At 43.4% G+C, this 13,961-nt stretch overlaps 1 protein-coding gene across 5 annotated transcripts in view; it reads right to left on the bottom strand.

The window, feature by feature from the left end:
* The window catches only part of DPF3 (double PHD fingers 3), a 186,463-nt gene that overhangs the window by 32,005 nt on the left and 140,497 nt on the right, over positions 1 to 13,961 (bottom strand). For 4 of the 5 annotated variants that reach the window (XR_009280056.1, XM_058860146.1, XM_058860446.1 and 1 more), the window contains 2 exons: positions 2,313 to 2,425; positions 946 to 1,027 (listed from right to left, as the gene is read on the bottom strand). Coding sequence is in view for 3 of the 5 variants with exons in the window: in XM_058860146.1 (XP_058716129.1) it covers positions 946 to 1,027; positions 2,313 to 2,425 (195 nt within the window). In the remaining 2 variants the exon portion in view is untranslated. Of the gene's footprint in view, positions 1 to 945; positions 1,028 to 2,312; positions 2,426 to 13,961 lie in introns of those variants that run through there. The other variant, XR_009280075.1, reaches the window with a different exon arrangement.

Genomic DNA, 13,961 nt, shown 5'->3' with positions numbered 1-13,961 from the left:
AATTGCCTGTAGCTTTGTGAAGCAGCCTCTGCTGCCCTTGCTTTTGTGTCCATAGGCTTTCTACATGAGCTACAATGCTGCTGGGGTGTGCATTACAATGAGGTGTTATATATTTTCACACTTTCAATAAACCACTTCCCAATGGAACAGAAACCTTTAGCTAATTATTAGCTGCATTTCCAAATTTTCCCCTCCTGATTTAGCTTCCTTTTTACCAAAGATACAAACATTAGCTCCTGAATGCATGATTGATTTGTAATTATTCTTGTCCTGCCCCTCATGTAAACCACAGTCACTCACACTTACAAGCCTCCTCCAGGAGGCTAAAATCCTCTGAGGATTTTAGTCAGAAAACCTCCAATGGTAAGACTGGTTCCTCTGCTCCACAGCCAAGTGACAAGCTCCAACCAGTCATAGTATAGTCAGACTGAACCCCTTGCAGAGGTCGAAACTACCTACCAATTGTAATAAAGACCGCAAAACCCTCACCCTGCCGAGACAAAAACATATCATAGAGCAAGGAAAGTCGTTCCCTTTAACCCAGTCTTCTGACAACAGACTCTCAGATGTTCCAGAGAGGACCTCCCTGTCTGAGGCTTTCTACCCAGGACTTTGACTTCTTAGGAAGTCCAAAGTCACATTTCACAGGCGCTCAGTTCAGTTGACTAAACTGAGGTGACCAATGACATGTGGGACATCCAAAAGTACCCATGACCCACAAAACAGCTATGTTCTGTGAGAGGTGGAGACCAGGCAAGACTGAATAGGATACCACATCACACTAGGGCTTCACATCTATTAATTTTGTTTCTGTCCAATGCTACCTCCCTTTGCTTTGCTACTGTTTCCTTAACCCTGCATGGTTCAGAACACCTTTCTGAAATTTTTCCCTTCTCCCCAGAGACTTTATTGTGATTTTCAAAGCAGACTTCAGTCATTTGTTACCTTCTGGGGGCTCAAAGACTGGTGGATTCAAGCAATACATGTGATAGCCACGGTCACAGTCATCACAGAAGAGCAGCTGGTCCTGAGGCAGGTTTGTTGGAGAGACAGTAGGGAAACAGGGAGAGAAGGAGAGGAGAAGAGAGAAAATGATGTAAATTAGTCTCTTGCCAAGATGAAAACGTAAGTAGGGTAACCAGCAATGCTCAGCTGGGAATGCAGAGCTGCAACAACAGAGACTAAGAGACTACTGGGAATGTAAAAGCTACAAGCATCCCATTTGTTCATCCATGATTAGCCACCATATTCCTGAGAGGCTGCAGAAAGCCTCTCTCAGCACAAAGACAGTTCAGTTTCTAGCTAGAAAATCACAATGAGAAGTGGAGGGATTCCTGTCCAAGATGGCCTCATGATGCAGGAATAAAAGCTGTTATGTCGAGGATATGCTGTACTGAGAGGACAGGTTTTCCGGGGCTCCTGTGTCACCATGTGCTGATCTCATTCCTTCAGAGGAAACCTTTGACTTAGACAGTTTTTCTAAGACTTAGCTGAGTAATTTTTTTTGTGAAACAGATGGAAATTACATGACCCCACCATGTGGTCTGCAGCTCTTTCATATATTTGGGGTGAAAAAAGCTGCTCTGAAGTATCCTGTGATTCCTAGGGCAGAACAGCTCCCCGGGTACAGATTTTTTTATGCTAAAGCACAAACAAAATCTCAGGCTTCAAATTTATTCTGCTCTAGGGAATATAGTGTTAGCTAATCACCTCCAAAGTTCTCCAGCCACTGTCAATTTTCCAAGGTTCTCACAGGCCACCAAGGACCCTTAGCATCAGATTTTAACTGCAAACCCCCATAGGGAGGACATCGCTCAGCTGCAGGCTCTGGAAATCACTGGAGTTGGTGAGGGCTAGCTATCTCACTTCAGACAGTTCCATGTTTCCCAAGTCTTGTAATTAAGTTTAAAAAATCATACCAAGAAAGTAAAGAAAATCAGGGACAGAAGGAGCATACTTTCCTCTCTTGGGTTATCATGTATTCACATCTACTTCTGAGTATCATACTGAAAGTTCCCTGCAACAGGAATTCATGGCCCCCAGCTAATTTCTATTGCATAAGTACACAAACCACAAGTATCAGCATCTTAAGTGGCTCTATATGATACCCATGGTAATTTCAGCAGAGACCAGTGGCTGAATGGGGACACTGGGGAGAAGCCCACCTCTGCTCCCAGGGGTGGCTCTTCCTTGGAGATGCATGGCAGCAGCAGTAAAACCACAACCCACACCAGTGCCACATGCTTCTCAAGGGTGGGTGTGGCAGCAGCTCGCAGTGACGCTTATTCGCATGAAAAGGAAAATGGACTCACATCGTTCTCTGAGGTCCCACAAAGGCTGCAGGATTTGCACTCAATGCATTGCCACTGATAGGTTTTAACAGCCTCAGTCATGTTTGTGGTGAACTGCAGGCAGGTCGGGTGTCCTGAGGAAGATCGGAAACAACGGTCATTGTTAAGGCTCACTTATTGCTTGTTAATTAACCGGTATTGAATTTGGGAACAAAACACACATGGACATGGACTGATCACAACATGGGCTGCAACTAACAGATACCAAAGAGGAAAGCAGGCATTAACCCTTTCGCTGCCGGGCACAAGAGAAAATCAGAGTCATCTCCACCCATTCCCCATTGGCAAAGCAGTTTTATTCAGAGCTCTTAAAAATGGTTTGGCTTTGAGTTGGTTTTTGTGGGGATTTCTTTTTTTTTTTTAAGAAAACAAGAAAAAGGATGAAATCAGAAACAAACCCAATTTCAAAGAGAGACCATCCGTCTTAATAGAAATTGGACTACAGTTTCAATTAGCGTTGTTTCGACCGGAACGAAGGACCTGGTGGAAATTAGGTTATTCTCCATTTCACAGCTTCCCTTCCTGGTGTCCAAATGGGTGGAGCAATTCTGTAAACTTTGCTTAAATGGAAGCAGTAGCGTACAGAGAAGATGCAAGACGGGATGGAAGGATATAGCTTTTAATTTTTTTAAGAGCTCTGCCACTAAAGTTGGTTGGCACAGAAGAAACCAAATTGCACAGCTAATCTTCCAGGATCAAAACAGGAAACCGAAAGGAAAAAAAAACCCAAGCCAACTCCCACAATGAACTAAATGAAAGGAATAAAGAAGGGAAAGCTAGCAGAACAGTCACATCTAATCGGGAAGGACAAATTGCCAGTTACAACCCCCGCCCCTACATGCGTGTCGACTTCAGCTTTGCAAAACAGCGGTATCACAGTAGCAGGGTCAGCAATAGGCTTTCTGGAGGGGAAAATACAAACAAACAAACAAACAAACCAAAGGTAGGATCAGTGTTCCTTCTGCAAAACAAAACAAGACAAATACACCGCTGAAATAAAGTACTGTACTTCCAAACCACCCTTACCTGGCTGAGACATTGCCTAAGTCACCTGCAATAACCTCCTGCCTGTCTTCTTGGAAAGCCCCATATTTAAAATCCTTCTCTGACATACTTAAACATTAGCACTGTGCATAATCAGGGCAGGGACAATCAACTGCTCATCCGTAGAAAGACTAGGAACACAGGTACGCACATCAAGCACTGCCGCCTGCCTCTTCTAGAAACTGGCACCGTAAGTTGCGTGGGGTTTTCCGCCTCTACCCGATCTGCTGTTCCTAGACTACAACCAATGGATTGGGAAAACATCTTTTCCACTTCCACCAGCCTAAATACCTTTTGAAGAGTGGAGAAAGAAAGGCTGTTTCTCCAATAAGAGAAAAAGGCATGTCTATGGTAGGTGTGGGCACAGATGTGTCATCTTCATCACCAGACCTATCAGTAATATTTTGCTGTCTCATCACAGCGCCCATCACCACCCTACGAAAAGTTTCTTTATTTTCCAGCTAGTGAAGCAAACAGTTGCTGAGAATTGCTGGATAAGGAAGTAATGCTGTAGGGAATATACTTCTTTTATGTGTCAATGATACCACCAAATGATGTAATAAGAATTTCTGTTCTCCAGTTGTATTTGCATGGCTGTAATACAACAACTAAGCCTGTCCAGCAAAGAACTGTGTACGCATAATTATTCAAGAAATTGAAGAGAAAATAAAGGATATATTTAGAGAAGAAGGAATCAGTGAAATTGCTCATATCACTCTCAAGCCTTTGAATAAAGAAATCTCTTGACAATACTGATGAGCTCAGATGGACTAAGAAGATCACAGGGTTTTGGAGCCCTTGAAATGCCAGCACAAAACAAATGGCAGTTTTTACTGAGATTTACAGTGGACCAACTAAAGTTCTGGGGACCTTGAAACTGCAACTAAGCAAAAGGAGATGTGAAAAGATACCTTTCCTTGCTGAGAGGATCACATACTTTCTGATACTACCGAACTAGCAAAACCTGACATGACACAGAAATGTTCCTCCATATATGATTTACATTGAATGCAAACCTTATTCCAAGACCAGTAAATAGAACAAATGTGCCATGCTACACATCAGGGAGGAATTCATCCCACCAGCAGAGAGTTGCTTCCAGAAATGTTGTGCAGTGCTGGAATATATCATAGAAAACAACTCATATAGGGAGGTGAATTAATCAGAGAGTTAAATAGCTTCAGTCACATTTGAAAAGAAACAGAAACAATGGAATCAAACTTACAGAAACAAATCCCAGCTAAACGCATGAACATCTTCACGTGCTCACTTGCCTGTGTACACACATTGCTCATTGCAGAGACTCCAGAGACTCCAGCTGAAGATCCTCCCTTTCTAATACAACATGAGGGTCAGGTCCTGTTCACTACTTCATCTCTGTCTCTTCATAGCCATTCCTGCTCTCTTCCAGTTATCAGTCTTGACTGTTTTGTTCCTCATTTGCCTCAAAAACACCTCTGCAGGTCTCCTGTGTGGCATCTCGCATCAGTGGTGTCTCATCCTTGAAGTGATACATCCTATCTCTATTGCAGAGCACTTCTTAAGAACCACACCTACCACAAGCCTAAAAGAAATGGTCTCTTGTGGGCTGAGGGTTCCTTAGAAAAATTAAGAATAGAGCAAGGGCCACAGTAGTTTCTTTTTAGTAGCAATGCAGAAATATTTTGCAAGAACATACCAATTCATTCACTCACTTAGGCTCTCTCCAAATACTATGACTACAAGAGTGGAGCAAGCATAGCTGCAGGTTGCTCTCTGTTAGCCCAGGGCCTATAGTATGTATAATGCAAAGAGAATGTCTTTCTTCAGCCTTTGAGTCAGATGCTCTTTCACATTAAGCAGCATTCCTTGTGGTACCATGACCCCAGCTTAATGTCATTGGAAAGAGTATTTTTACTTATACTATCAGCATGGTGAGGCACTGTAGTATATGGCAAGCATGCCACTAGATACTCAAAATATTAAAATTATTTTTTTCCTTTTCTCCTGGTTTCTCCTTCTTCACTCAAAGAAGAGTGAAGAACTCAAGAAAGAGTTTATTTCTCTTTCTTTTATTTTCCTGCTCCTTTTGTTCAAAACCTAGTGTTTTATATGCTATGAGAACATTCACACATCCAAGACTTTCTGAGGCAGTGTTAGTGAATACCATCGCTGCTCCATATCACAGAACTTCTTAGCATTCCTTCTGTGTCAGAATACCTGAACACAAAGTCCTGTAGCTGCATGTGGCAAGCTACTACAGGTAGATTCAAATTCATTTTTTTCTTTTTCTAAAAAAGAAAAAGGCTAGTTCAGGCCACAATTTTCTTTTGTACACAGAGCAGTCCAAAATGTGATTCAAGTTACAGACACTGTGGTAGTACACAAGCCAGAGAGCTGAAAGGCTTCTTGCTATGTGTTTAAGATGGAGAAAGAGGTTTATTTCACCTAATTGTGTGATGAACAGCATTTGCTGAGACTAAGGTGTGTAGCAGACTCTGTAGCTCAACCTCAGTTAATAATTCAGGTGGTGGCTCCACCCTGGGAAACCCTGGATCACTCTCACAAGTCTGTATCAGCTCTGCAGATCTAATAGGGGGAGGAAGTAACACATATTTATGGTGTCACCAAAGTCAATAGACAGACCTCTAAAATACACCCTGGGAGCAGTTCTGTTGAAGGAGAAGGCAATATGTTAACATTGACAGTTTCTAATCTACCATAACTATTCTCTACCTAAACTTTTGCTATGCTGCAATAGCCATAAACAACAGACAGGGACAATAAAATTTGCAGTGAGGTTTTCAACAGCTCATCCCTTTGTCTTAAAGCAATATTTTAAAGTGTAGATCAGGTTTGAAAGCTCCCTCATCTTTGTCAAAACTCTCCTCTGGATCTGAACTTTGAGACTGAGACCATATTTTATAGTGACATCATTGTTTCACATGCCACTGGCTTTAATTGTATATTATGTTCACCAGATATCTGGTCAGAGGAGTGGGGAGGTGAGCACATTCAGAAACCATTTCTTGCATCTAGTACCTGATACAATTGCAGGCTGATGGGAAAGATAATACATAAATACCCTAAAAATGTCTAAAAATCTCTTCTGCTTACACTGGCTGTAAAACACTAAAGACCAAAACTGACATTAAAGGGCAGGAGCAATCTGCTGCTTCCAGACGCTCTGTGACCAGTGAAGGCCTTAGAACGGCTCATTAGTGCTTTTTCAATAATGGATTCTGCATTGAAAGATTAATTGCAGCCATGTGCTCTGTCACACCCGCCACAGACTATTTAAGTTAACAATCTAATCAATAACCTTTTTTAAACAAAGGCAGAGATTATCTTGAGGGGTAAAAAAATAAGCAAATACTATTTTTTAAAAAAACTAATGTGAAATTATTTATACAGAATAAAAGGAATTTTTACCCAGTTTCCAATTCTTTACATTATCTTCAGAGTATAGTGGTGGGCCTTTTAATCAATAGCGTGATGAAAACCCACAGGCCTCCTGGCTATATTGCATCAGATTTATTCCATAAACTTTCAGGTCTTTAAACAACCATAAATACATATTACAGATATAATGGCCTATGTCACAGGGGCCCCATCCAAATAATGGAAGTTTACATGCAAAGAAAATGCGTAATTTCCTCCTGCTAAGACTGAATAAGGTTTGGGGTTTTTTTGGGGCCACTGCCATCATTAGACAGAATTATTACCATTACTTGTACAAAAGAAGAGAAGCTTGTAATTTTAATAGGTGATACGATTTTATGATTTAAAAAGGTACCCCTCATTTGTCTAAGAAGGAATGCTTCTGGATACGCAGAGTCAACAACAGTCAGATTAGGAAAAGCCCTTTAAAACTCAGACTATCCAAGCACACTGAAAGGCTTGGCTCTGCCAGAATCCCAGGGCTCAAGAAGCTGCAACTCTCAGAAGACCAAACATTCCTAAGGGATGAGGTCGTGGAGCTCTCAGCATTTTCCTGGCCCTTCCTATCTTGCAATGTGAAGGTGTTACAGTGTAGGGACACGTCTCTAATACGTCACATATGTGACAGAATATGTCACACCGTGAACAGAAGCCTTCAAAAGTGTTTGTGGGGTGAGGATCCAAGGCAGCACTTGCCACACTATCTCTGTGATATGGAGAAGCAGGAGTATTTCATTACAGAAAAATGTAACAGCTTTAGACCAGGACAGGGGTAGATGTTGGAGGCTGCAGGTAAAGAGCTCTTGTCTCACCCCCTTCAGTACAGGCCCTGCTGAATCCAGCTTCTTAAGAAAAACATACAGACAAACAGAAGAAAGTCTCACAGGCACCACATTGGGATTTATTATCATCAGACAGGAGAGGAAGTATCACCACTGTGAATTTCTGTGTCCTGACTCAAGTGAGAAAACCTAGCTCTTTCTCCCAGCGTTCCAGCACTGCCAACTCTGCTAAAGAAGTGAGTCCAAAAGGACTCAGTGGTTTCACTGAATAGTCTGGTCGGTCTGATTTGGTCAGAGACCAACTCTCCTCTATTCTAATATGTCACAACATGCCAGTAATTGTGGAAGAATTAATGCCTTTAATAATTGATGGATCTCTGAAACAGCTCAGCTGTAGAAGAGCTTATACTTCCTATTATTTCATTTTCTGGCTGTACAGTTGTTCTGGCCAGCATGGACAGAGCTAAAACTGAGCCCACAGAAAGAGAAGGGGCACTCTGCTGCATTAGCACAAGGACTGGTGGCCAGCTGCACTCCGGAGGTGGTGGTTTGCTTCTCAGTACTGCCAGTTCCAGTGGAAGAACTTAGATAAATTACAAGCAATTGCTCAAATATTTGGCACTGATACAAGAGAGCCCACTTTAATTGTTCACCCAAGGGACAAATAAAACCCCTGTGTAAATGGTAGTGGTTCAGCCCCAGCTGCAGTTTGGCAGGTGTAATTGGAGAAAGCAGAACAGACCTGTGCTTGAAAGCAAGGCCAGGGATCTTGGGGAAGTTATAAAATGGTGGTGTAGGACAGGTAGAACTTGCAGCTCACTCTCCTGCACTGCCCTGCTGTTCCTTTAGCTGTGCAAACACCAAAGGGCACAAGGAGCAAAGGAGTAAGCTCCTGCCAAAAGACCCCTCACCTCTAGGCACTCTCCAGAAAATTTCATTGCCTGAGGAAGGTCCACCTAACCAGCTCTACTCATGCACAGCTTTGACTCCACAACACTGCATAATTTCCTCTGAAACCATTTTAAGCATCAAGAGCATCAGCAGGGATAAGGAGTCTGGGTTACAGAGGGTATACGAAGAGCAAAACTTGGCTCAGGCCACTCATGTGCAAAAACAAAATATGTATGCCCACATGTGCACAGACCCACATGCACACAGGGAGATCAGCTGTGCACAAGGCAGTGTAACTCTGTCTGGCACAGGGTGGCAGGAGGAACTGGATGGGATTCAGGGGTGACCTCTGGAGCATGCAAAGGGACAAGCCAGGAGTGAGTTATTCTGGGTTTTCTAATGGTTTGTCAGTCAAATCACTCTCCACACACCATCCCCGTGGTAGCAGATGCCCCATATCTTACAGGAAAACTGCTTGAGATATGTTTTGAAACAGTTTTACTGCAATTGGTTTGTGTGTGCCTCTCCCTGAGTACACCCCTTCCTCAGCATGCACAATCCAGCCATACGTATCTTAGCAGGGAGAAATGAAAATAAATAAATCAGAGATTTCAAAAGCTTTAAAAACTGCCAGTAATTAACTTTGGTGCACACAAATCACTGCCCTGGGAGAATACCCTGATTTGGGCTGGTGATGCTGCAGCCAGGCCCTCTGCCCTGTGCTCAGGTTTGCCAGAGAGAGGATGAGCCCTGCCAGGGTTTCTGCTGCTCGGTGGATATCCCCCTCCGGCCAGGCATACCTGCCCTTCCAAAAATGCCTGGGACAGGCTGAAATCTGCACCTCCATTTCTTATCTCCCAGGGACTTGGACTGGGGCAGATCGGGGACACAGGCGCGTCCCTCTGTCCTCCCCTCTGAAGGCCAGCCGTGGGGACTCAGGCACACCTGACACGCGCTGCTCTTTTCACTGCGAACACGCTGTGCTAACGCAGAGCTGAGCTGGCAAACTGAGCCTGCACATTTGCATCCTGGGGGATGAGAAACTGCGTCCCAGCCTTAAAGCCAAAGGAGATGCCGCATCTCGAAACCAGACAGCACTCGGCTCCCTCTTCTTCCAGACTAGCCCCTATTAACCACTGTTGGCCGCTAGACAAAATGGCTATTTCTTGCCTAAGAAAAATAATGTGGGAGCACTCAAATAACCTTGTAGCGAAGCATCAGCTTGTTAATGCATTGGTAAGTCATGCCAGCGCTGTACAATTCCTGGGGGTGAATTAGGTCACGGCGACCTCCAGAAAAACCACCAGGCCGCCTGCCGCGCTGCATTATGGGTAACGATCTGCTAATTGCCAGGAGGCGCTTGGGCTGCTCACCAACACCAACAGGAAGGAAACCTGCCTGCAGGCACCGCACGGACTCCATATGCCGGGGACATCGCTCCTAATGACGAGAATAAACCCATTTATAGAACATGAACTGGCCAGGAGGACAAGCACTGAATGCTAATGCTGCCCAGGCGGTGCGGCTCGCCGGGGTTGCTGCCGGAGACCCCCAGCAAAACCCCTGCGTGTGAGGGGCTGGCTTTGCATTTGGTTGCACAGTGAAGTGGGGGTGAGGTAGCTGGAGATGAAAATGCAGGAGTGGGAGGAAGACTGCTTATCCAGGCAAGATGAATCACCACAACCTGGAAAGCCAACATCCCCTTTGCCCCGGGGACATTTTCGTTACCCTTCAACAAACTGCAGTGGAAAAAAACCTCCGGCACAGCTCCGACCTCGTCGCTATGCACTGCAGGCTCCCCAGCCAGGCCAGCTCACACACCACAGAGCTTTCAATCAACTGGCAGGCTCACTAAACCCTTTCAAAATGAGCAACCAAGCAAAAATACTTGGTCATAAACACTAAAAATAGGAATGGAGGATTGGGTTTTGTTTTGCTTTTTAACTTGGTGAAGCCAGCTCTTCCTAGTGCATTAAATCCACCTCCCTGGCAGCCCATTTAGAACATCTCCTCCCCCCTGGGAGAGCCAAAATCCCCAGCTATAATGAGAGGAGTGGGGTAGTATTTAAAATGCTAGGGAAATGGCAGCCTGAATAGCCTTCCTTCAGCACAGTGCCTTTGTCAAAACCCCCCATAAAACAAGGTATCAGCGCTGCCCCTCCTCCCCTCTCTTTAACATGAACAAGGATTCTGCTACCTGCTTGAGCCCCCATTTGCTGTCCAAATACCTAGTCCTTCCCCAGTGCCTCTGGCTTTAAACTGCCCTGCTAACACAGCCACAGATGGCAGCACGCCTGCAGGGCTGCCTGGTGCTGCCCATGATATCAAGGCAGCATATGAAAAGATTCCGGAGTTTTCACACTGACCCAACAAAGGGTGTCTAACCTGAGCCAGTGGCAGCAGTGGATGGGACACATCATCTCTCCAGAGCACTCCAACAGGGGCTTCTCCGCTGGGATTCTGCAGCAGAGCACGATGAAAGCAATGTGTCATGACATGGACACCTCTTCACTAAAAACAGGCCATGCTCACCCAGTCGGGTCAGAGAGCATCAAGACAACCCCATCACACCACTGTGGTCCTCCTCAAGCATCAAGGACTGCGGGGAGAACTTCAGAGGTGATTTTACCCATGAGTCACGGAACAGACATCTCATAAACGCAACTGTCACTTGGAAACAGGGTAAGCTGATTGATTTGGGGAAAGGGGAAAATTTCTGGATTAACTTTCTAGAAAGATTAAGGAATGGCTCTAGAGTACTTCCCTGACAGCATGGTTCCAGAAATTTCAAATCAAATGGCAAACTTCAGAGAAATTATTTAAATGTCATCATTTTAATACTAAAGAAACTTAACTATGCAGAAATCACCATGCCATTGCATAGACAGTGACCTCGTTGCTCTTACATGAGGTAACCACATACGATCTAGGTAAAGATATTCAGCACTTGATGGGTAAATGACTGATAATTGATGTGAACATGCTGAAAATGCATGAGGTCTGTCTTTCTCTCAGAAGCATAATTTACACTGTTGTTAATGTGACTCTGTATTCAGACATAAGTAGAATTGCCTCACTCAACACAAACAAGACCAATTTGGAGCAAGTTACTTCAGTCCCTTGTTGAGTTAAAGAATCCCTTTCATCTGCCAGACAGGCAGTGATCCCCATGCACATTCTCCATTGTTTGTAATGCAGTGCCAGAAGCTGGAAAACACTGATTTTTTTTCCCCTTCTCTGTCAGTTAAAGCCCCTGTTTGGTTGGGAATTTTTAAGTGTCAATAGAGATTTCATCAACAAGACAGCCAGTTTTCGCTTCCCTACCAAACTCCCAGTAACATCAATATCTAGAGAGAAGTAAGTGCTATAACCACATGCTGAAGAGCATCATATGAGCGTGGTAGGAGGGAGTGAAATGTCTTTGTTTACTTTCTAAAAAATGCAGTTTCAAGGTGATCTAAACATCTGAGTGAAGGAGTGAATTTGAACAAAGTAGTTTCAGTCAAAAGTAAGTGGGAGGGAAAAAAGGATTAAGAGTTGGCAGGGCGAAAAACTGATTTTCAGAAAGGTTGAGACATTTTGTACCAGTGTCTCACAAATAAGAAGTTGGACTTTCATTCTGGAGCAATACCTTGCTTCAAAAGTGAACTCAAGGGAATTGTTTTTAAGAAAGAGAAAAAAAGTCACAAATGAAATGTTTCATTCAAGCCTGTGCACAGTTGGCAGTGGGAAAGGGTCATTTCATTGAGAAGGAAAGATTGTGTTTCATTTTGAATCACACCAGAATCTTCTATCCTCACCATGGTATTTTTCAGTTCAGTTGTTTCAATGGCCTTTTTGAGTAAATGTCAAAAAAAGATGTTGCCAGAGATTAAAACTGTAGCTTTTTTTTTTTTTTTCCAGTGGAAGACCACCTGATTAAAATCCATGATCTCTTTTCTTAGAGCTCACCACACCTTCCACCCCAGATTAAGTCCTGGCCAGTTAAGTCCTGGCCATTCCTTAACCTGTAACAAGTGTGTAGTGTTGCTTAACCTAAGCAACCAATAACTCATAGCAGCTAAATACCTCATCAGACTAAACAAGAAATCAGCTAGTTCCATGGCAGTGGACACTAATGTCCCTCATTAAACTGTTCACTAGTCTTGCTATTTTTCAGCACCAAAGGAATTGTTTAACAAAGCCTATACAAAAGTAGAATATTATTGTATTTCTTTAAAGAAAATTACTTTCCACAGCGCTACAACAATCTGTGACTCCTCTGACCCTGCTTTTAGCTGGCTGCTCCATTGGCCAGCAGGACTGTTGCTCAGTGGTTCTCTTAATGGCCAGGAAGTTGGGAAATCCTCTCATAGGTTGGTCTGACCAGGCTCTGGATACCCCAAATCCTTCCACTTCTAACAATTGTTGAGGGTGTTCATCACCTGCAGTGTTCACTTGTCAGCTGGGATCCCACCACCCACAAGATGTCTGGAAATTCTCAGTGATAGCTGCACTGAGACTAATGGAGAGTAACTCTTCTTCACATATTTCCAGACCTGTAAATATGTAAACAGTCACAGAGGAATATAATGGCTATCGACATCCTTAGGAAATTCATCTCTGTTCTTTCAGCTAACTAAGTACTTGTAAAACCTTGTCCTTAATGAACGTCAGGAAAAGGTCTTGGAGAGCTAATTAATGAGGAAGCTGCAAGGAAAATGACAGCCCCTAAGCTGGGGAAGGTCCTTTTCTCCAGATGAAGGAATATACAACTCTGGACCATCTGCATGCTTGAACAGTACAACAGCAAATTCAAGCTAGAGAGAGTTTGTGGACAGTTAAAAACTATCCTAAGCCCCTAGGCTGATGGATGCATTTAGAGACACAGTCAATATAGAAAGATCTGAGGAGTCCTGGAACCTTCTCTTTAGGAATCCAAAGTCCAGATATTCCAGCAATAGATGAGACTTCTGACCCAGAATTCACTGTACTGTAAAACAAGTTTTTGAGCCTGGGGAAAGGGCTGGGAAGACTTTAGTGTTGTTTAACACATTTAAGCCACTCCCAGCAGAGGACTGATGTGAAGCAACTATGATTTTTACCAACAGGGGAAAATTAATTTCTCAAACATAGACTTAAAACCATTCCATGCAAACTCTGCTACACAAAGTGCTACATGAATTTGAAATCTATGTCACACTGGTTAACGCTAAAATAAAAATACCCCTTTCATGACAGGACAGCTTTCTACTATTTCCCATCCAATGATTTCCTCTCACCTTGGGGAGTTGGCCTCAATACTCATTCCTGAAATCATCATATGAAGTATTTAATGCCTATTGGCTATGGAAAGAAATACAAAATAGCAAGCCAAGTCTGCGGCAATGCTTGACAAAACTATCACCACCATTACTTAACATCTCTATTCAAAAGTTTCAAAACAGGAGGCTGTATCAAAATATTTGGTCATCTTCATTCACTTCCTGCAGTC

Source organism: Poecile atricapillus, chromosome 1, assembly GCF_030490865.1.
Source record: "Poecile atricapillus isolate bPoeAtr1 chromosome 1, bPoeAtr1.hap1, whole genome shotgun sequence".
Classification (NCBI taxonomy): Eukaryota; Metazoa; Chordata; class Aves; order Passeriformes; family Paridae; genus Poecile; species Poecile atricapillus.
The sequence above is the reverse complement of the archived record's forward strand: the minus strand, read 5'-3'. Positions and strand labels throughout refer to the sequence as shown.